Genomic DNA, 23,757 nt, shown 5'->3' on the forward strand with positions numbered 1-23,757 from the left:
TGGGCTCATTTTTGCTGTTGATTTATTTTCATTCAAAAGGTCTGACAAAAACCTATTGATACAAGACTGGATGTTTAAGATGTTTGCTACCATTTCCCCAGAGATTTGCTCTTTCGTAATTTACCATTGTAAGCATTTGTGACTGTATTTGTCCAGAGCGTCCTACAGTGAATTATTGTAAATGTGTAGTGTGTTATAGAGGAGTTGATGTTTACAAGTCCACCGCAGACATTGGCGTTCAAACCCAAAACCTTAACAACAAGAAAAAAAGCCCCTAAACACCATTAGACTACTCTGCTACTGCTACTGTGAGCTTGTCTTTACTGCATTTTGATCTGTCTGTTGGAGGAGGAGGAGCTCAGATTGATTAATGCTTGCATAACGGATGTAGCTTAGCATAGCATGGTATAGGAATCGATCGGAGGCGAGAAACAGTCTGTGAAAGCATATTCATTCCTCCAACGACTAAACGGATGAAGCTCTGATGTCATTCCAAATCACTAAATCACTAACGTATATGCAGCCCTGTCAGATAGACGGTGGTTACGCTGTCGTCACATTCAAAATCATTACATCATGCTATGACATAAATTTGCTATCATTTACTTGATCTCAACACAACGACAATACTGACTGTTATTCAGATCATTTGATGTATTTCAAAAATCTTACTGGGTATTTGTGCAGATTAGAGTTTCCTTAGATTCAAGTCCACAATCTGGATACAGCTAGACATTGGAGATTAAAACACCAGTCCTCTATCCTGGCCCCTATATGACTATTTTTTTAGAAATGACGAACCAAAATCGGGTTTCCCTAATCTACAAATGTCTTGACCTAGTTAAATTAGGACAGCTGAGCATGTGATGTGTGAGATACAACAAATATAGTTTTCAATAAATATAAGATAATGAAAGATGAATAAGAAAGAGGAGGGAGATATGTATTGGAGACAGAAAATAGTGACAGAGAGAGAGAGAGATTGCGAAAGAAAGACATATTAATTGTTTGCCGTGCTAGGCTGAGGTGCTATCAAGGTGAGGTTGTGGGTTCATGGCAACACACCACTGATTAACATAATATAATAACGTTTATACGTCTGCATGATTCAAAGCACTTTTGCTTTGCAAACTTGACAGTTGTTGAACCTTTTACCTTTTATAATAAAAGGTTCTACATCTATTGTTTGCCACGTATTACGTTATCATTATTTCGGAAGAAAGTTTGGGTTTCAGTTTATGGACTGATAACCTTAGATATAAACAGAACAAATAAGACAGTTCTATCACCCTTCCACAGTAAAGGAGATGGGCTGTTTTCAACGGCTCGGTAGCGACAGTTTGCCCTTGAAAAGTGACAATCCATCAATGTCTATTCAGCAAATGACTAGAATCAAACACGGCAAATGGAGGCTGGCATTATTAATTGATGAGCGAATTACACTCATAACCAGATAAATGCCTATCAGTCTTTGCGCTCCCAGCTTATAAGGAGGAGTGTGGGAAGGAAATTGAATTCTCAGGGACATACATTTTGACTAAGGGAAGAGATTACAGTTGGTGCCTGGTCTAATAGGAAAAAAAAGAAAAGGGGTGGGGGTGAAATTAATTTTGGTGACATTTATTCTACGTTGAACGGGTGGCGAACACTGGTTACAGTCGCTCTGGTGCCCGGAGATAAGAACTGGCTGCTTTTAGACGGCCGAGGGGCCGTCTTACAAAGTACTAATCCCTTTAAGCACAGCTATCTAGACACACGGGTATCACGTAGCCAGCGCACGACGGTTCCAACAGGAAACACTTACTTGCATAAACGTGAATACTCTCCTGTCAGCGCGATTATGACAAGTGGCTTATTTACTGCTTTTCCCGGTTATTGAAAAAGGTATCTCGTCGCCGCTGCTCGGAAAGGAAGACGGTGCATGAACCCCCCCCCCCCTAATGACACCGGATGATCATAAACACACTCACATGAGTGGCCTGTCCCCCGGCCGTAAACACACCGCCGACCAAACACTACACAGCGTCGGGGCCCCGCGTGACACTGATCGATGGCGTTCTTCGTCACACCCAGGAATTCTCATTAAAAGGAAAAAACGCCATGATGAGTGGCTCTGAACGACCCCCCCCCCCCAAAAAAAAAGAAAGAAGAAGAGAAAACCGCAATTAGCGATCGGACTGCATCCGCTTAATGGCGCCGTTAATGAGACCGGGCGGCGACGGCCACTCCATGAGGGGATTTAATCACTGGGACAGGATTCAATAACAAAAAGAGCATTATATTCATCACCAGAGAGCGATAACTTCCGACGCTCGTCGCTTTGACATTGGAGGAAGGGATGAATTAATGATGCTCGGCGTTCCGAACGCATTAAATAATAATTATCGGGCAAAACAGCATGAAAGGGACTGCGTAATGAACCCCATTGTCAGGTCAATTACAAGCACATAAAAAGCGCTCAAAGGGGGGAGCTGCTCGCGACGAGATAGCCATGCTCGGAGAAGGACAATGATGGCAATATCAATGAAAGGGCCATTGGGGTGTGTAAAACGCTCTTAGTCTGGCGATGGGAAATAGGTACGGAGACAGAAAAAAGGGAAATTGGGGATGAAAGGTTAGAGAGAACATTTTTGTATCTCGGAGGATATACTGTAAAACCCTTTGTTGCTCCGAACTCTAAGCGTTTGTTTAAACACAGTCGCTGGGATTTGTCACCTTTTTCCAAGGGGTATTCCTCACGGGAGGGCCTTGGAATAAAAATGGATGGCGAGAAAAGAAAAAAAAAGAAATGACAACCCCCACGACGATGACAGTGTTTTGTTTGCCGTTGAGACAATGTCGGTGGCTGAGTGCCCTGTTAAGTAAAGCCAACCGCGCAGACAATGATGGACTTTGCGCTTCAGTGGACAAAATGGCACCTCGCTACCTGTCAGCACTAATCTCTGTCAAATCAGAGATGGCCGCCGGTTTGTGCTCCAAGATAAGAGCCTGCCGGTACGGCTTTGAACACGCACACGCAAACGCACACGCACGGATGTCTAGTAGACAGCCCACTATTAAAACACACACACGCACACAAAGACAGAGAAGGCAGGCCACATTAATTTTAATAAATTGACTTTAATCCCAGAGGGGGCATAACGCCATCCATATTTTCAAAGCCGAGCCCATGAACCTCTACTTGTCTGTCTCTAAACACTCTTAACCAGACAACCTCTAGCCTGACACATATCAATACCAATCTGACGCCTGGCTCCCCATTCGTCCCCTGTCGGACCTCCAGCGGCTCCAACCAGCCCTCCAGTCGTCTCAACCCGCTCCCCACTTCACACTATCTCCCTCCCTTCCCCCCCCGGCTGCAGACATGCAACACTTATTACCCCTGCATCCCAGCTGCCCTGCTTACTTCCTCACCCGGGCCGAGCCCTCCCTCCAACGTTATTAGAGTCATCTCAGCGGGCGGGCTGTGACACCTGTTAGGCCAGGGGAGTTCTGTACCTGGGACTGCAGCCTCTCTCAGTGCCTCCGTCCCCCCACTTCTACTCCCTGCGATCGCCACTGCTGGCCTGGATGAGTGCCCGGCGAGCCGTACGGTGATCGGACGTGACACGGTGACAGGAAACAGGGACGGAGGCGGAAATAAAAGCGCACAAGGGGGTGATGCGGGCGGGGGGGTGGGCAGAGAAAGGTTGAAAGAGAGGAATGGGAGTGGTGGATGATGAGAAAGTGAGAGAGAGAGGTAGCGGATGAGATGAGAGGAATAGGAGAGGTCACTGATGAGACAGAAAGAGAGAAAGAGAAAGAATGAGGGATAGAAGGGGTGGATGACAGAGAGAGAAGATGATAGGACGACAGAGGATGAGAGAGAAAGAGAGAGGGAGTGAGAAAGAAAGAGACAGAGGGAGAGAGAGAGAGAGAGAGAAGAGGGACAGAGGGAGAGAGAGAGAGAGAGAGAGAGAGAGAGAGCGAAAGAGAGAGAGAGAGAGGTAGCGGATGAGATGAGAGAAATAGGAGAGGTCGCTGGTGAGAAAGAAAGAGAGAAAGAGAAAGAATGAGAGATAGAAGGGGTTGATGACAAGAGAGAAGATGATAGGACGACAGAGGATGAGAGAGAAAGAAAGAGAGAGACAGAGAGGGGGAGAGAGAGAGAGAGAGAAAGAAAGAAAGACAGAGAGCGAGAGAGAGAGAGAGAGAGACAGAGAGAGAGAGAGAGAAAGCAAGGAGGAAACTGAGGAGAAGGTGGTGCTCTGAGGGTAGTGTGGTGTGGCGGGGTGTCGAGCCCATCAACACGGATGAGCGTTAGCCGAGAGCCACATGTCACAAGCAGGGAGAGCCAGGATCACTCACATTAGGCCTTCACCCGACTGAAACACATCAATCGTGATGGGGGTGGGGGGGTCCCAATCCGAAGGGACGTTGTAAAATATCCGTTACCATGGTGGAGGACCTTCTTTTGTCTTTGTGTGTGTGTGTGTGTGTGTGTTTGCGTCCCACCCTTCATCCCTCTGTCTGGCTCTCTCTGGCAAACACCCGCCCATCGTGTGGGCGTGCCTCTGACCGTTTGCAGGAATGACCCGACAGACTGTGTATGATGACAAGTCATTGGGTAGACTTTGTTCCAATATTACAAACAAATCAGTCAACAGGCAAAAATGCACGCGTGTGAACACACAAACACATCCTACTGCTTACATTTTGCCTAGCAAAACAAAGAAAAAAACACGGTCATCAGCATCCAGAGTAATAAAATGGTCCCGAGACAATGGCTCTGTGACATCACGCGGTGCTACTGTGCTGGTTGGCCCTCATTGCTGTCACCGCTTCCTCCCACCACAGCAGCCAATCAGGTGCGAGGCAGAGGTGATAATAGACGCGGGGTCGAGCGCTGGTGCTAGTTCCTCATCTCACCGGGGGCCTGTGCCGTATCTGTACAGACAGATGGCTCTACCACCACTCTGTACTTCTCTTAATTAATATGACTCCACCACCCCCACCCACCCCCCACTGCCCTTCATATTCAGGGAGGAAGTGAAGGAGGGGGGAGGGAGGTGGGGGGGGTTGTGAGAGATAAATGGACGAGAGGAGGAGGGGGTGATTAACTGTCGATCTGTCCCTCCCTGTGAAGAATGACCTCGCCTGTTCTTCTTCTCTCCTTCTTCATTCCCTCCCCCCCAATCCCCTCCTCCAGCACCTCTCCTTTCTTCCTATCCATCTTTCTTTATCTCACTCTCCTCCACGGCTCTTTCCTCTCTGCTGCTTCTCTGTGTTCCTCACTCCCTCCACCCCCTCACACATTCCTTTTCCTTTTTTTGTCTCCCTCCCTCTCTCTCTCTTCCCCTCCCTTCTCCCCTTCCCTCCCCCTTCATTATTTCCTTGACCCCCCTCCTCCATTTCATACCTTTCGCTCTTTCCTTATCTCCCTCCCTCACTCCCTCTGTCTGTCTCTCTCTCATCCCCCCTCCCCCTCCCAGCCTCGACACCCTCGGACTGTCCTCCGAACCCCCCCACCCCCAAGCACCCATCCCCTGACAGGTAGAATAATAACGCTCGTACATCACTGCCCTGCAAAGTCCAATAACCTAAATCTTCACTTGCGTGCCTCCCCCCCCCCCCCCCCTACCTCCTACATCCACCTCTCACACCCAGACACCCCCCAGCGACTCAATTACTTTATTGACATGTAATCTTCATAAGGAGAGAAATATTGAGCATGTAAGGTCAGTCGGTTATGAAGACATATTATCATATTATCTGCATGGGGGTTGTAGAGGGCCAGGACTTGACAGGGCTAATTATAATGGTCCATGTTTCAGGGCTCACACAGCAGACTGTTATATGCTTGGCCTGGCTTCCTTGAGCCTCGGCTGAGGTACGGGCAGGGGTGTGGGAATGGGCTACGGGGTGTAGGGGGGAGTTTCCAAATCTAATAGGGGCTGGATGTCTTCTCGGGGCAGGGGAATTAATGAGCCAAATGTTATCGGGTACAAATCACGGCGTGTGATTCCCCTCGGCTCGGCCGTCGCGCCTCCATCGTTGGAGCTACAGTACGGCGTCGCAGTCCGACACACAGCCCGCGGTAACAGCCCACAAACCTGAACTGGGAGGTCATTCATTTGGGAGAGAAAGCTGGACAATAAGAACACAGGAAAACAACCAACGATATTCTGTGTTCCAGCCCCCAGGTGCTGTTTAAACTACAGCAGATATCAGATGTTTATGCTTTGGCCCGGGCAGTTACTCAGCCATAATGGGTAAGGGTTGGAGGGGTGGGGGTGGGGGGGGAGGTTGAGAGAAAGAGAGAGAGAGAGAGAGAGAGAGAGAGAGAGAGAGAGAGAGAGCGCCCATGGCTGTGTTATCTCTTTCTCTCTCCCCTCCCAAGGTTATCTGAATATCACCCTCCACTCACAAGCACCACCATTAGGACCTACTGCCTGCTACATAAAGCAAAACAATAATAATATAAACAACGGTACATCATAATGTTCCCTCTGCATTACCTGATAGGACCTTGACTTTATTTTATTTTGTTTCTTCCAAAATAGTTTTCACACATTCTTGAAAAAGAAACAAAAGTCTATAGCTCGTTATTTGCTAACCCTAACCAAGTTTTTTTCGTCTTAAGAGGGCACCCAAAAAGCTAGCCCGGCGTTTGGCTAGCCCAAAGACATTGCCTTCTCAGGGTCACAGAATGCCCACCAAGACCCCACCACCAGACATTGAATGAACATTTTGTTTTATTTCTCGCCTAAACCGTTGCCATTTTCCCCTCTCTCTCTCTCTCTCTCTCTCTCTCTCTCTCTCTCTCTCTCTCTCTCTCTTCTCTCTCTCCCTCTCTGCCTTAAGTTTTTTTTTATTATATGCAGCTGCCGGAGTCTTTAACTTTTAATTGTGCCCCCCGGAAAGGAGTACACAGCAGTGCAGATGGAGCGGCTTCGGCCAAACGTTGCCATAGGGCTGCAGTCGAAACAGAGACACATACTGGAACTTTTGTTTGTTTTTTCATACATGGAGACATTCTCATACTTTTATTTTGAAAGTATGTATAGTATTTTTGTTAACCTTCCACGTCATTTCTTAGGTTTGATAAATATGTCGGTCATTGAAACAATGTAATCCATAAAAATGTATTTATATATTTTCTAATTGTTTATTTCAGAATTTCTTATAATTTCTAAATTCATTATATTTGCAGTCACACAATATTGAAGTCTATAAATATGTATATTTCCATATTCCATATTTGTTTTTTGTGATTGTTCTACATCAGGTTTTATATTTTTATCATTCATCAATGATAAAAATATTAGAAACGCTACAAAATGAATCTAAATGAAAATCAACCAATTTATATGATTCCATATTGTGTGAGTCCATATTTAATGAGCTGAATTTATGAATAACTTAACAGACAAACTCCTCCTTCTCCCAGAGAAGTGCCCGTAGCTCAGCGGAGACGCTGAGAGGTCAGAGGGACAGGCTCTGAACGGGAGACCCCCCAGAGGGGGCACACTGAAGCAAGCAGCCCTCCCAAATCACTGCAATCTGGAATAAATTCATATCTCCGACCCTAAATGACTCTGTCTATCCAATCAACTGCCAGCGTTGCGGCCCGTCACAAAAGATCTAGTGATCAAATAATGACAGTGAAATAACTTGTCGGCTCGCATTATGCTGACAGAGGGACCTGCTCCTGTGGCTCACGGACGTCCTCTGCAGATCTGTCTGACAGATAGAAGAAAAAAAATAAAGGTTGGGTTTGAACTCCCCGGGATTTCTGTGACCTGGCTCTTATATGTGTGTTTGATCTTTTTTTTTTTTTTTTTTACAAGGTGGAATATTTAAAGCGGTGTAGCAGACTGTAAAAGACACACCGGCCTTTAAGATTTGTCTTTATAATTGAAGAGACAGTCGAACGTTTCCACCCATTGGCCGGAAAGCGGTGCACTGCAACCTGCGATAGTGCTCTGATTGCTACCCAGATTTAAAGAGAAATAAAGGTGGCTATCGGGTTTACGTTCTGCGTTTGAACTACATTGTCTGCAGTCCTTTCGTCAAGATCTGCTGGTCCCTACCTTGTCATGAATGACATGTATCTAAATGAATCACTGTCATCTCCTATGGAGAGAAGCATCTGCTAAATGACTAATTAATACTAAATAAAACTGCAGCACCACATAAGGAAGCCAAAACGTAATTGACGGATTTCCTGTAGAAGGAAAATGACTCTCTCTTCCTCTCCCTTCACAAGCAACAAATTCACACGCGGCTTTTCCAACACGGCTCCGTGCCGCCGCGATGAATAATCTGAATAGCAGTTAATGTGAGCTATGCCGATGCCCTGACAATAGTTTGCGCTCAGACATCACAGCTTAGTGTCTCTCAATTGTATATTGATGCGGGGGGCGGCTGGCGATAAATCACTGGCTTCGCCGTTGAGCGGGAAAACAGTTTAGACAACGGCCCAATGGAGCTTAGCGTAATTGACAGATGAGTTTGGCTCTGTCTGCAACAGCAGCAATGAGGATATCTGGTATGTGTGTGTGTGTGTGCGTGCGTGTGTGCACGTGTGTGTGTGTGGTGTATAAATGAATGTGTTGTCGTTATTGTTTGAAGTTCAAAACACAGGTGTGAGTGACTGTTTGTGTGAGTCTGCATGAGTTTGTGTTTGTGCATGTGTTTCTGCATGTCTGTGTTTGTATACATGCATTTAAGTGCGTGTACTACAGGTTGCGTGTGTGTGCGCATATCTGTATAAGTATGTGTGCGAGTGTGTGTGTGTGTGCGCGTTCCCTGGCGTATTCACCAGGAACACTGTGTACGTTCAGCAGCGATCAGAAGTGGATGATTGTACAGCACGCTGGCCGTTACTGCACAGCATATTGCAGTTTTAAATTATCTATACTTGTCTCCTCTTTTTTTTTTTAAACTGCACCAGTGATTATATGAGCGAGCCGGGCCTGCGTTTACACCCCTGGCCTGACAGAGGGTTTGGGTGATGTAGCGTGGTTGTTACGCCATGCAGAATGTGTTGTCACCCTGCATGATGGACTGTCCACCAAGGGGACTGGAATCTCATTTGTTGGAGCCATTAAAAGGAGTCGGCTGGGAGGCATGTTTTCATCTTGAATTATTACTGATGGAGATCAGTTGCCCCCCCAGATCCAATCAAATCCAAATTTAATTCATACTTAATAAAATAAGACAGGCGTCAAGGATACAGGCACAGAGCTGTACGCACACAAAACCAACATGCTTAATATTGTCCACAATCTTTTGTCATGCTTCCATGAACGCCAGGAAATATGAAAAATCTGTCCTTTAGGATATTCCTCTGTAAACACCACAGGTTTTCATACAATAATTATAAAGCTATTAGGGAGGTATTCTGGTGGCATCTCCTCGCCTCTCCACGATGACAAGTTGTCTAGCATCTGCCACAGTATTAGTGGCTCTTCATCAACATGAAGGCTAGTCACCCGCCCAACAGCCCACACACACAGCCACACACCCCCTGCCGCGCACACACACACACACACACACACACACACACACACACACACACACACACACACACACACACACACACACACACACACACACAACCCGTAACAGCGCGCTGGGCCATTTGTTTCAAGGGTTACGAACACAAAAGAAAACGCGTGGACCCTCGATCCATCCTGCTGTAAAAATACCCCAGAACCATCTGGCCACCGCGGCCCCCCGTCATAAATTACCATGATGGACTTCCAACCTACGCAGACCAGGAGGGCCTCCGCCTCCTCCACCTCCTCCTCCTGCTTCTCCTAACTTCTGGCACGCGGGATGAGGAGAACGGAGGAGTTAGACAGGGGTGATGGAGGGGAGAGGAGGTGGGGGGGGGGCGACTCAAGACTCAAGACCAGGGCTCAGATATCCTGAACGACCGGGGCAACAAATCATGGCGGAACATGAATAATCGTTTGACTGCATTAGCAACCCCTCCACCCCACCTTCTCCCCCTTTTTCATGGCGGACTCCTGCAGTATGGTCGATCCATTCGGTTTGATTTATGCAGCGCTGCGTTTTCCTGAGAGTGGCCGTCGCGACTGGGAAGCGGACCAAGAAAAGGCCCATGTTATTGCAGCAACAAGCTCGGGCTCTGGGGTTTTGCAGGGAAAACTTGTGTCCTTGTCTATCCGTTTGACATATTGCTCGCTGCCCGCCACTGTTTGGGCAGTTTGAGCGTACTTTCTGGAATGGGTTAGTCTGATTGGCTCTGTATAAACCAGGAAATGATACAGGATTGGCTGCGATGGGAATGAGGGGAAGCATTATTTCGGAGAGTGGTGGGGGGATATGTCCCCAATGGGGGAAGAACAGTTCAAAGTTTTGTTTAAGATTATTTCAGCTGATTCAGATGAATAATAGTAAGGCTAAGGTGCTTCACAAGGTTTAATATAATATTATAATAAAGAAACAATGTGAGTTTAGTTGATGGACTGAAACAAATTACATGCCAAAAAATAAATCGTTAAAAAGTGATTCATCCTTTCAGATTTTGTAAAAAACAACCACACTCTCATTTCCTTTGTTGCAGTGACTTAAAATAACTCTGCTCTCAAGCGTCACATTTGATCCGTGCACTAAGTGACTTCATAATTCCACAGTTTAGATCCCCTTTTAGTCAAAAACACATCTGTCTCATTTACAACCCTGACTCCTTGAATAAACATCCCTTAATAACGACGAGAGACGGAAAAGAGGGAGAGGGTGAGGGAGAGAGCGAGAGACAGAGAGAGAGAAATGTTTACTTTTAAAAGCAAAGCAGAAAGACCTGGCTTACAAACAAACACCTCAGAATAAAACAAAGACGGGGCCCGACACAGGAACCTGACAGCAATATCTCTCCGCTTGGAAGTCACGGCTGTTCACTTCCGACATCGTTTTAAGAACTCAGGGCTCTCTGGAGAGAGAGAGACTCACTCGGTCGACATCAAACGGAAAAAGGTAAAAAAAATAAAAAGAGAAAAAAATAAAAACAATAGTGTCACTGACATTCTCCCCCACAAAACCTGGCACAAACAGAATTATTCAGACAGAGAAAGAGTGAGGGAGGGAAGAGAGAGAGAGAGAGAGGGAGGGAGAGAGACAGAGAGAGTGAGATGCAGAGAAAGTAGGAGAGATAGACAGACAGAAAAAGCTAGTGAGAGAGTCAGAGAGAGAGAGACAGAAAGAGCGAATGAGGGACTGAGAGAGAGATAGACAGACAGATCGACAGAGAGAGAGATCGTTTAAAAGAAGAGAGCGAGCGAGCATTAGAGAGAGGGAGAGAGATGCCATCAGTTAACGTAGGCATAAAGACTGGTGGTGGAAGGCGCCGGTTTCAAAGCGGTTCAGGAGTGCTGGGGCGGGGAGTTCCACAGTTGAAAGTGTCAGGGAAGTTATGGAGGTTCTCTGGGCGTTTAATCTAGTCGGTGTGGGGGGAGGAAATGGAATAGAAGAGGCAGGTTTTGAAGGGGCTCATCGTCACCATACCGAGGCTGGGGTGGAAGGGGAGTTTGCATTCCTTTTTTTTGGATTACTGGTTCCAATTCGGCTCTCTGTCCTTTCTTTTCAAAGTCATCATCAAAGTCTCTCTCTCTCTCTCTCTCTCTCGTCATCCATCCCTATAGTCTCTCTATCACACTCTCAAGTGCTATCTGGATGGTCTCTCACTCCCTCCTCATCCATCCCAATAGTATCCCAACTCTCTCTCTCTCCTCATTCATTTCCATAGTCCCTCCATCTTCTCTCTCTCTCTCCCTCTCTCTCCTCATCCATCTCCATAGTCTCTCTCACATCCAACTGCCATAGTCTAATTCCCTTTCTTTGTTTCCTCATCCATCTTCATAGTCTCTCTCTCTCTCTCCTATCCTGTGAGCACTGTAAAATGTAATAAATAATCCTAGGTGTTGCCATTGTCTTCGTCCCAGTACGTTATATCTATAGGCTTTCATGTACCCCCGTGTTTGAAAGCTGACCACACTTGATCCGTAAAAGACCACCCACTGAGGAGAAGCTTCAGAGAGAGGGCTCGTTACTGATAGATGTGTTGTGTGACCCCTCATTCAGTTGAATTAAATGAACTACGCACGAGACAGTTCAAGGTTTCTTTCCACATCATCCTATCGGTTAGGGGGGGGGGGGGGGGGGGGGCACCCTGAGCGAGCTACAGTAGATAGGAGCCGGGGCTCAGTAGGCCAGGCCCTAGTTCATTATACAGATATGGATTGTGAACTACATAGTCAAATAAATGGTGGGCGTTTTTTCAACTGACCGGGGAGATGTCAAACGCACAAACACAGACACAAGCACACCCACAAACACACACACACAGATTTAGAATTAAGTGTTTCTTAACGTTGCCAGGGTTATTGCCAGTAATAGTATTAATACTTTCCATTTATTATAGGCCTTATTCAATACTGAAATAAAAAACCTTCCAACTTCCTTTTCCTCTCTGTGTAAAGTTCTACTAGCAACCAAGAACAAGGCCACAAGAAGCAATAATGGAGCATTAAGTCATCAGTCAGACGCCTCCCTCACGGCCATGTGTCCTCGCCATGACAACCGCTAAGAATCAGCACCAGCAACTCTCGTCATCCATTAGACTAGCTTCCCATCCAGATGTCTTCTGCAGTAAGAGGGGTAGGGAGAAGGGAAGGGTGGAGCAGGAGAGAGAGAGAGAGAGAGAGAGAGAGAGAGAGAGAGAGAGCGCAGCAGGTGTAGAACGCCCAGAGTACCAGCTGAGCCCCAAAAGGCAGTGCTTAGCACCCTCCTCTCCTTCATCTGGCCTCTCCCCCCCCCCCGCGACCTGACAGCCCCATTCCTCATCATTTACCCCTGATTCTGGCAACCGCAAAATAAAAAACAGCCCCCCCCCCCCCTTAATGGGGCTGCTCTGAACGCTTCCAGATGTGTTGTTTATTTGTTGTGTTTATACTATAGATTGGATCAGCTCCCATCGCTCCAGCTCTCTATTTTAACCCACTCGTTTTTTTCACTTATTTTTTTATTTTTTTATTACCCCCCCCCCCTTCAAACAGCCAAACAAATGTCAGATGTCCCAAGGGTGGGGGGTCACAGAAAGATCTTGTAGTTTAGTTTTCTTTTCTTTTGCGTGTTTGTGTGTGTGTGTTAGTGTGTGTTTGTTTGTTTGGTGTGGTTGGTTTATTTGAAATCTGCTATCCCTCTAGGGGGTTTGCTAACAGTTGTACACCATTTGAGATGCATACATTCAGAGCAGTTGCAGGCAGGCCAAGCACTCGCAAGATCAGACGGGCCCCAGGCGTTTACAATATGCAGCATTTCAGCTGTATCTTTCTTCGGTTATCTCTCTCTTTGTGTCGTTTTGCTGAGATATCGCTACCGTTTCCGGGCGTCACTGCTAAGCAAAGTGATCCCTAAACCCTGTTACCAGTGCATGGACGCATAACACCCTGAAATGTTGAGAAAAACAAGACTTACAAAAATACATGAAGCGTGAAGATCAAACAACGGAATATGAACTACTGTTTCCTTATTTTGTTGTACCACTATAATAAGATCTATGAAAAAAAAAATCAGATAATCAAAGTTCAAACAAAAATCACCTCATATAAATAAATGAAAGCATCTTGTATACACGACATGTTTTGCATTTACTTGAACTGATTTCGTACTTGGAGGCACAAGCTCGTAGTGAGGAGCCCTCAGGGGGGGGAAAGTCGAGGGGGCATGTTGTGAAGTGGTACTGAACACCGGGCTGTGTTGGTCTGGTGTGGACCACAGACATGTGGTACCGGGAGGAAGGGGCCTCTGCAGGTCCCGGGTTCAGATCCAGAGCTGAGCCGACAGCAGGACCAGGCGAGGGAGGAGGAGAGAGCAGAGGAGGACTATGAGGAGAAGGCTCCTCAGGCCCACTTCTCCCAGACACCAGACCCCCTTTTGCACCTCCTCCTCCTCCTCATCATCCAAGCTACAACCCCGCTGCCTTCTACAAGATGTATTTTGTCCAGTGTTCACTCCATCTTCTCTCTCTCTCTCTATTTTCTTTAGCTTCCTCATGCTATTTCCTCTTTTTTTCTTTTCTTATCTGTTCTCTCTCGCGCCCTCGTTCATCCATCTTGCTCTGTGTAGCTCCTCTCTTTTCATTCCTCCTATCGGTTCCTCCCTCCCATTCTCCCCCTCTCCCTCTCTCTCCCTCTCCTTTTACTTTAATGATCCTTCGCTCCGCCGGTTGTCTGACCTGTGCTGTGAAGCAGTAGGTGGAGGTCTTAGACCGCCTCTCGTTCCCCGATGCCGGCCCGCCCCCACCTCGCCCCCCCACCCTGTCTCTTTTAGGTTGGATCCACAAACCCGACAAAGGCAGGTGAGGGTGGTCTTATCCCCTCCTTGTCTCCAGCCAGCTCTCCCGCGGCAGCCGCTGACCTGCCAGAGATGGCCCTCCTTAGGGGGGCTCCGAGCCAGCGTAATTACCTCTGGCACCTGGGCCCCGGGGCCTCCCCACAGGTGACATTAGCGGTTGGGGGGGACAGGGGGACCCTCCTTCAGCACCTGACAGGACCCTGTCCGACCTGCTGCGGGTCTGCTGGTTTGCGAAGGCCAAGCTACAACAGGACTGTATATGCCCCCTACTCTGCTGGCTAACACTCAAGCGTTATACACACACACACACACACAGACACACACACACACACACACACAGACACACACACACACACACACACACACACACACACACACACACACACGCACACATACACTCACACACACACACACACACTGACGACCGATGACCGAGTTCAGGAAGTAAATCAAAAGTTCTCTCTTAAGTTAATAACCCAACACAACAGGGTACGATGCAATGTTTCTTTTGGGCGGGATCTGTGGTATCAATCTGTGATTGGCTAAATCCAAGCTCATACTACACAGTATGTGCCCCCCCACTCCCCCTAGTCTCCAAGCTAACACATAACCACACTACACACACTCACATACGACCAAGTTCCGGCCAGTAAATCAAAAGATCTCTCCTCAATAAATAAGCCAGCCCGACACAACGACATACGGTTAAAAAAAAATAAAATCTGTTGCGAAACCAATGTATTTTAGTAGCACCCACTATACCGCGGTTAGCAAGTAGCGTCTCTCTAAGGGGGCGAGCGGCTGGTTTCCCTTGCGTTCGCATTGTTGGGACGTAACTGGGACACAGTGGCGTGTCCCCGCGTGCCATGGGAGAGAGGAGAGTGTGTTTAAGGGGGAGCGGGGATAAATAAAGCGCGGCACGGGGAGGCAGGCACATAAAGAGGAGGTGAAGGGCGAAGATGAAGGCTGTGTTATCTAAAGCTGCAGCGCCGCGTCATAAAAATAACAAATGGCGACTGTCACTTCCGCCGTGCTCAGATCTGAAATGAGGGAGAGGGAGGAGGCTGGAGAGGGGGGGGATATTTCATGTGTCCGATGCGCTCACCTATTAATGGACTGTTCTTAGCCAGGTCTGATTATGACAAAGCACTCGGGCCTTCTATCACCGTAGCAACCCCCCCCCGCCCCTCACCCCCACCAATCGTGACATAGATATGTCCTTGGCAACCACTGTGTATGTGTGTGTGTGTGTGTGTGTGAGGGCGGGGGTGTCTACGTGTGGGTGTGTAGGTGAAGGTATGAAGGTGTGTGTCGAAGTGTGGGGCAGTGTCTGTGTGTGTGTGTGTGTATGTGTGTCTGTGTGTGTGTGTGTGTGCATGAATGCGTGCAGAGCTTTGTGTGTTTGTACACGTTTGTGTGCAGAGGTGTCTATATGTGTGCAGAGTTGTGTGTGTACGTGTGTCTGTGTGTATGTGCGTGCAGAGTTGTGTGTATGTGTGTGTGTGTGTGTGTGTGTGTGTCTGGGCCGCCGGGGTATATTCAGTGGGAATCAGCGCAGGGTTGCGATTGCTCCTCGCTGTTGACCCCTGCAGTGGAGGTCCAAGCATCACGAGGGTCTGTTGGTTTAACATGGCGGGCTGTGATGGATGTCCCAGGCCCCTGGCAGGGGAGACGGTCCTACTGTAATACCACCAAGAGCCACACGCTAGACGCTAGACTGCGGAGGGCACTCTACAAACCTAGCTCTCTGTCCCCCGGTAGAAGTTTTCAGACAATAGGACTGGAAGGAAAAGGTAAGGCTAGATATGAATTGGCGTAGTCTAGTCGTAAATAATTGACCTCTTGGTTCAAACCAGTAGGCTATTAAGAGAAAGACGACTAAATCGTACTTGCCAATTAATAACATGTCTCGTAGAATTCATTGTAATTCACTATGGGCAAAAGTGTCTGCTTAATAGTATACTGTCTATACGCTGTGAAGTGAAAGCTGTCTTTGCGTTGCTGTTTATAATAGTTGGAATCAAAGGATTCTTCATTGATTACACTGCAAGATCCTTTGTGGTAAAGATAGAGCAGATGAATTTAATATATCAGTCATACAGGATGAGCCCTAATCAATGAGGAGAATAAGAAGATCACACTAGAGGTCATACTTTACACACATTTTCCCACACACAGATATTCAGATCAATACAGCAAAACTACAACTGATATCTTAAGATTGGTTCCCACTATCAATATATTAACTCGATGAAATCTGATCGATATGAACGTATGTTGAAGAACACACAAGCTTAAGTGTCAAGTTCACACGTTTCCCACTCATTACCACTGCTACAGTTATGGATTACCACCTCCTAGCTATCTCTAGTGCAATACTATGTATTGTATATTGTGCATACTCCCTGTGCCATCAAGCTATGAATAAATAAATAAATAAATAATATACATATTTAGACTTTGAGCGGAGCCCTAGTTGTGTCCAATATGTTGTGGTTTAGCACCTCAATGTTCTCCATTTTATGTTGTTTATCGATGCCTTAAAATTAGCTCAACCGCTACGTGCTCAGCAGGTTCCAACCGCTTCTAACCGGTTTGTGAGGATGAGCGTGTCTGAAAAGGTCATGTGGTCGTTGGGTCTGTTGTGGGAGTGTGGGTTTGAAGGGGATGGGGGGGGGGGGTATTACCTTTGTGGTTCCTAGGGTCCCTGGAACCCCGAGGTAGAGGAGTGTAGGGCAGAGTGCTGGCCGCCGATGTGGTCTCTACGGAGACCTGGGGAGAGGGAGGGAGGGAGGGACGGCGTTAGACAGACAGACAGACGGTAAGCTGAATAAATACGTGGATGCTGAGGTGGGGGGGGGGGGGGGGGGGGGGGGGGGGTCATGGGTAGGGAATGGGGTTGGAGTGGGGGCAGACAGGGTGAAAAATGACAAGTATCCGCCACTGTGCCTGACCGCTGAGCGGGTCTTAAATCATCAGAGAGGGGAAGCAGCACACCAGGCCTGCTTTCATGACTGAACACGGTAGGTCAAGTTTCATTACAGAGCCTGAGCTGCTGCTGCTGCTGAACAACAAGAGTAGAAGGAGGAGAAGATGGAGGAGGAGGAAGAGGAGGAAAATAAAGAGGACAAAGAGGAGAAGGAGGATAATTAGAAGAGGCAGCAGGAGACGCTAACCCCTGCTTCTGAAGATCAGTCCATCTACCTGGACCTGGTCAGGGGTCGAAAGGTCAGCTAAGGTGTGTGTGGGGGGGCCCCTTAACTCATCCATGACCCCACAGAGGGTTCAACCCAAGGCTAGGTGTCACTCACTGTTCCAGGCTAAATGTAGCACTGGTATGAGGGGTCATTCCAACAGATGGCAAGGACAACTGGCTTCTTCCACAAGCCTTTGAGAGGAATCATTTTATATACATGTTAAAAGTATTAGGCTCTTTCAAATTGATTATTTTGTTGTGTCGGATTTACATTAATGCACGGATATAAGGACAGAAAGTTGGCACAGATTAATGGCTACATATGGAGATGGGATTAAGGGAATAGTAAACTAAATAGAAACAATTTGGAAATCTTTCTTTACCATTGACTACATGGGAAATATTTCAGATTTCCTTTTTTAAGCAGGTTACACAAATGTGTTATGTGAAATAGTCCAAAAAGGTTACTAGTTTGACAGTTGGAAGCAGACAGGGGTACAAAATGTCAGAAAGAGGTACTGGACTAGATGGAGTTCAAACTCAGACTTTGTTCCCCTGAAAGGTCAACAGCATCTTGTGCTACTGTTTTGGTTCTTTTTTTACTCTTTCAAGGTCCAAATCGCTCTCTCTCTCTCTCTCTCTCTCTCTCTCTCCCTCTCTCCCTCCCTCCCTCTCCTTAGTGGTGGAGCCCGTCGTTTATCACGACACTGCGATATCTGATGCCTTTGCAGAAATGCTCTCTCGCAGAGAAGGAATTCACTGAGGCCTTTAATCATACCTGCAGTACCAACTGACAAATACACATTAGAGAGGCTTTCAGACAGTGTTTTTTTTCCCACCATCCACGTGGCCTTGTTGCTGCTCTGCAGGCTCGTGCATAACCTTGAGGAATGGAACGGTCCGTGCTGTTCAATTGAAACGTATTCTTCACGTAGAGCAACGTGGGGATTGCAAAATGACCACATAATGTCCCTTCAGATAGCTCAGATCATCTCTCAGATTCATTAATGCGCCTTCAGTGCACGCCTCAGATTATAGCAAGCTTTACAAGCTTTTACAAAAAAACACGATGCAAAGGAATTGTTTTTGTCAACGCTGATCTTTGAATGTACGGTAGACTTTTAGTCTAGCATTGAAGAGCCACAGTATAATTTTATATTCTGACACTTTTTCCCAAAGTGGGAACAATAACAGCATGACAACGAAATTGGAGTCAGTTCAAAAACTTCCATGTGCTGAAAGTCTCAAAACAAATAAACAAAATAATAAATATATAAATAAATGCATTGAAAGTCATCATAAAGTCAACAGTACGTCCGTGCCTCTATAGATCAACATGTTTGTCTCTCAGTCCCAGCGCTGCTCAAATCAATCCCATAGTCGGCGCTCCTCGGAACCACAACTGCTGCTTTGAAGTGCTGTGGTTGTGAGCAGCCGTGCGTGGAGCTTAGTCCTCCAACAGAGCTTGATTAACGGCGCTGTTTGTCCTCTCTGTTTGCCGTTCATCTCTTCTTCCTCCTGGAGCCGGCTCAGTTCGCTGGCCCATGGCTGCCTCATTTCCTGCACTGCCTTGAAGATCAGAAAGCTAGAGGGATGGCTGGGTTAGGAGAGGGATGGGTGGGCAGGAGAGGGGTCCCTTTGGCCTATTCTGTCCCGGGCCATGCCCGTACTTATCCCGCTCTTTGTCCCACAATTAATCTCCCCAGTTGCCAACATTATTAACACCTACCCCCCCCCCCCCACACACACACACACACACACTGAGCAGTGTGTGTGTGTGTGTGTGTGCGTGTGTGAGAGGGTGGGTGGAGGTTATGGAGAATAGGAGAGAGACAGCGAGAGAGAGAGTGAGAGAGAGAGAGAGAGAGAGAGAGAGAGAGTGAGGGGGAGAAAGACATAGAGAGACATAGAGAGAGAAAAATAGAGAGTAGAGAGTGATGAGAGAGAGATGTTGAAAGATGTTGAGAGAGAATTAGAAGAAATAGGAGGTGTGAATGGAACGGTGTGGGGGGGGGGGGGGGGGGGCAGTGGAATAAAGCAGGGCAAAAGTCAACCCTCCACCCCCTACTCCCTGCCCTTGCACATGGTATAGGCTACCAGAGATGTCAATCAAACCCAGTTCCCTAATGGGGCCTTGCTGTCAACATTAGAGGAAGCCTAAGCCGAGCTCCCACCCCTCCTTCACGTGGAGCCACAGTGGGTGTGTGTGTGTGTGTGTGCTGCGCTGATCAAAAACACACACCCCGAGCCCCTCCAGCCCAGGCTGACAGTCCCTGCACATCCTCATCATACAGCAGAACCACAACATCAATCAACCTGCAGCCCTCGCTCTCTCTTCCTCCTATAGACCCCTCCTCACTCTCTCGCCCTCTCTCTCGCCCTCTCTCTCTTTCCCTCGCTCTCTCTCTTTCTCTCTCGCTCTTTCTCTCTCTCGCTCTTTCTCTCTCTCTCTCTCTTTCTCTCTCTCGCTCTCTCTCTCATTGGTCCGGGAGGATAGCAGAGGAGGTGACAGCAGTGGAGGACGATGAGGAGGCTCCTCAGGCCTCTCTCCTGCCAGACCCAAGACTCCCCTCTGCTCCTCCTCCTCTTCCTCCTCTGAGCTACACCTCCCCTCCCTTCTTCATGATGTATTTTGTCCAGTGTTTACTCAATCTTCTCTCCTTCTTCATAGCCTTCCCACCGTCTCACTGCATCTCTCTCTCTCTCTCTCTCTCTCTCTCTCTCTCTCTCTCTCTCTCTCTCTCTCTCTCTCTCTCTCTCTCTCTCTCGAATGTATTCGGAGCAGGTGAAGCATTTTCCCTTCAGTCATGAAGCGGACACTTCAGTCCAAAGGGACTTACTTACAGGAAAAATATTACAGATGCATTCGATTCATTGAGGAGCAGGTCGGAGGCTCAGGCGTCTTGCTCAGGGAGGCCTACATGCTAGGCTGTGGACATCGGGGATCAAACCCAGAAATTTTTAGCACAGAGTCAAAGTCCCAAAACGCTCGACTATCTTGTAACTGTAATCGTCTTCCCACACAGAGCTACGGTAAATAAATAAATAGAGAGAGGAAACCCTGCCACAGCAGAGCATTCTTAGTAAGTAGGTTGTCGGCTGGTTAGAATCAGCCACAGATTTCGCTACATGAATTGCATTATGTATGATCTTATTGTGAATAACACTATCTTGGCTGGGATACTCTACTTTACAGTGTTTACATCTTCCCCCTGGCTGTACCTACACTGGACAGTGGGAGGTGCTGCAGTGTTGTCTATTATGAGACTCTCTGGAACTCCTCTCTCTCTCTCTCTCTCTCTCGCTCTCGCTCTCTTTCTCTCTCGCTCTCTCTCTCTCTCGCTCTCTCTCTCGCCCTCACTCTCTCGCCCTCTCTCTCTCTCTCTGCTGTCCAGATTAGTGTGTTTGTCAAGCTGAGCATTGTTTTAATTTGCGGGGCCCGGAGCATATGCTGAGTGTTCACATCATTATTGTGTTGCTGCCGTGTGAGTTATCATCCTGGGCCTGATGTTAATGTGGCACAAATTTACAGACTTGGGAAAGAGAGAGAGAGAGAGAGAGAGAGAGAGAGCAGCCGTGGCTTCCTCTTTCAGCGTAAAGTGCGGACATAGGGGAGGAAGCATAGAGTATGGAGAAGAAGAAAGAGGGGTGATAGACAGAGAGAGAGAGGGGAGAGAGAGAGAGGAAGAGAGAAAGAGAGAGTTGAAGGATGGAACGAAGGAAAAAAAACTGCATGAGAGACAGAAAGTGAGAGAGGAGTGAGCGACCCATAAAGAGGGAGAGGAGAAAGGGAGAGGGAGTGAAAAAGAGAAGGGAGGAGGAGGAGGAGGCTGGAAGACAGGAAGCTCTGTTGAATGTCATAATGAAAGATGATTCCCGTACTGGATAATACATCACAACGGGCCTGTCTATCCTGTCTCTCCTCTTCTCTCCACTGTTGTTATGTGAATAAACACTGATAAACCCACAGGCAATAGTGATTATTGCTTCCAACATATCACACCGAGAGCACCGGGCAGGATGGGGGAGAGACCGGGGGGGAGGAGGGAGGACAGGAGACGTGCAGGAGCGAAACACAAAGTGAGCCGCATTGTGTACGCGTCGCTCACTCATAAACACACTCACACACACAGACACACACACGCACACATAACCACCTTCACTAGTCGGGCTCTCAAAAAGACACACATACAAATGCATGCAGATTGACAAACACACACTCACACACACACACACACACACACACACACACATACACACACACACACAGGTTCACACACATAGATACAAACACACACACACATAGTTTGCGGTTGGACACACTCCTTTGTGCACACGCACACACACACATCCACACACACACAGACAAGCAGGCTTACACATATAAACACACATAGTTTGCGGTTGGACACGCTGCCTTGTGAACGCACGTACACACACACACACACACGCACACGCACACACACACACACACACAGACACGCACAATGAATGGAAAGCTGTAGATGTATATCTTTCAGGTTTTCAAGTTCAACAGCAAAAAAAAAAAAAAGTTTCCAAAGTTTGGCAAGTACTGTGGGGGATTTCACATCTTGATGGGTGTTGCATTACACTGACGTCAACTGATATAGAAGCAATCTCTCCCGCAACGCGGTTATAACATTGGTCCGCGGACGCAGGTACACCCCGGCTTTTCCACCGCCATCCAACATGTGGATGTATGGCTGCCCCATGCTCCGCCCCGCCGGGTACCCCAGAACGTACCCCCCCGCCGGAGGTATCGCTAGGCCTCATCCACTCCTCTCCCCCGCTGTCCCAGCTGGTTCCCTTCCCTCTCTCCGCCTCACCTCCCCTCCTTAAGACTGACCAGCAATACAATCTAATTACAGCCTCGCTACAGAGGCAGAGCAGTGTAAACACTGGCCCTTTTTATCTCCTTATACATCTGGACAAGTAGACAAAGTGCTAAAAGGAAATAAATGTGGCCTGACAGCCACATCAAAGAGTTCAGCCAGGGGCTTACTGCTACTTAGGGCACAGGAATGTTGTTGCTAAGCATCAGCCTGCAACCTATCAGAGAGCAGGGAAGGGGGTCCGTCCTGTTTGAGGGAGAGAGAGAGAGAGAGAGAGAGAGAGAGAGAGAGAGAGAGAGAGAGAGAGAGAGAGAGAGAGGAAAGATATATATATAGAGAGAGAGAGAGAGAGAGAGAGAGAGAGAGAGGTGAAGAGAGAGAGAAGAGGAGGAGGAGAAGAGAGGGTTGACGTGGAGGGGTGGCAAGGGATTCAGGGAGAGGTTTCAGTTGTTGTAGCTTTAAGCAATCGTTGGAAGAAAGAAACAAGCGTTCAGTTTGCTTTTCTCCTGACACCATTTCTGCGTTTTGTGCTCACGAAAGACATGCATAAAAATCGCTTTTGATATGTTTTCTCTTTGGGTCTGTGTCAAAATCTTTTGTGTGTGTACATGGAACTTTTTTTGGTGTGTGCGTGTGTGTGTGTGTCTGTGTCTTGTCTGTGCAAAATGGTGCCGCTTTTCAGATGATGTCAAAGATCAGGGGAGACACAGTGTGTGTGAACTTATTCGAGTCAACATTTAACGCTGGCATGACACGTTTATTTCCTCTTTCTTCTCAAATGATAATAACAAATATATCAAACAGGCCTTATTCTTCTTAAGTTAGGGCACTACGCTAAAGCGAAATAAAAAAGAGTAACTTAACAGCGGACGCTTGCAGCCTCTTACAGCATCTAACAGCAATTGTACAACCAAAATTGTTCGGTTACAGTTCAGTATAACAAAGCTTCTGTCTTGTATATTATAACGTAAAACAAGCAACAGAGATTTAAATGTTGTTTATTAGCTTGTTATGTTCGATTCCTCAACTGAGTGGGTTTACACATGGTTTACAGCCAAAACAAGCATTTGATTTCAACAGACTAAAGACAGTCGAAAATATGTTGATATTTGCTAGTATAAATCTAGGAAAGAAGGAATTTCAACACAAACGTTTTTTGCGCCAGAAATACTAATAAAAAGAATCGACCTAATATGACTGCATTTCTAATATTTCTCAAGTGTAATTGTACCCTGTGTCAAATGTAACGTGTGTAAAATTGCCTCTGAGGGCATGAGAAGTATTAATGCAATGTTCTTAGCAAACGGCAGCGGCACAGGGGAGAGAGCATTTGGGTGTCATGGT

The 23,757-nt window shown here is 47.2% G+C and overlaps 1 protein-coding gene across 1 annotated transcript in view; it reads right to left on the reverse strand.

The window, feature by feature from the left end:
• The window catches only part of lrmda (leucine rich melanocyte differentiation associated), a 150,398-nt gene that overhangs the window by 8,050 nt on the left and 118,591 nt on the right, over positions 1 to 23,757 (reverse strand). Inside the window, exon 6 of the mRNA XM_079730741.1 lies at positions 17,052 to 17,136. Coding sequence (XP_079586867.1) covers positions 17,052 to 17,136 — 85 coding nt within the window. The remainder of the gene's footprint in view (positions 1 to 17,051; positions 17,137 to 23,757) is intronic.

Source organism: Pollachius pollachius (assembly GCF_949987615.1).
Source record: "Pollachius pollachius genome assembly, chromosome: 2".
NCBI classification, from domain to species: domain Eukaryota; kingdom Metazoa; phylum Chordata; class Actinopteri; order Gadiformes; family Gadidae; genus Pollachius; species Pollachius pollachius.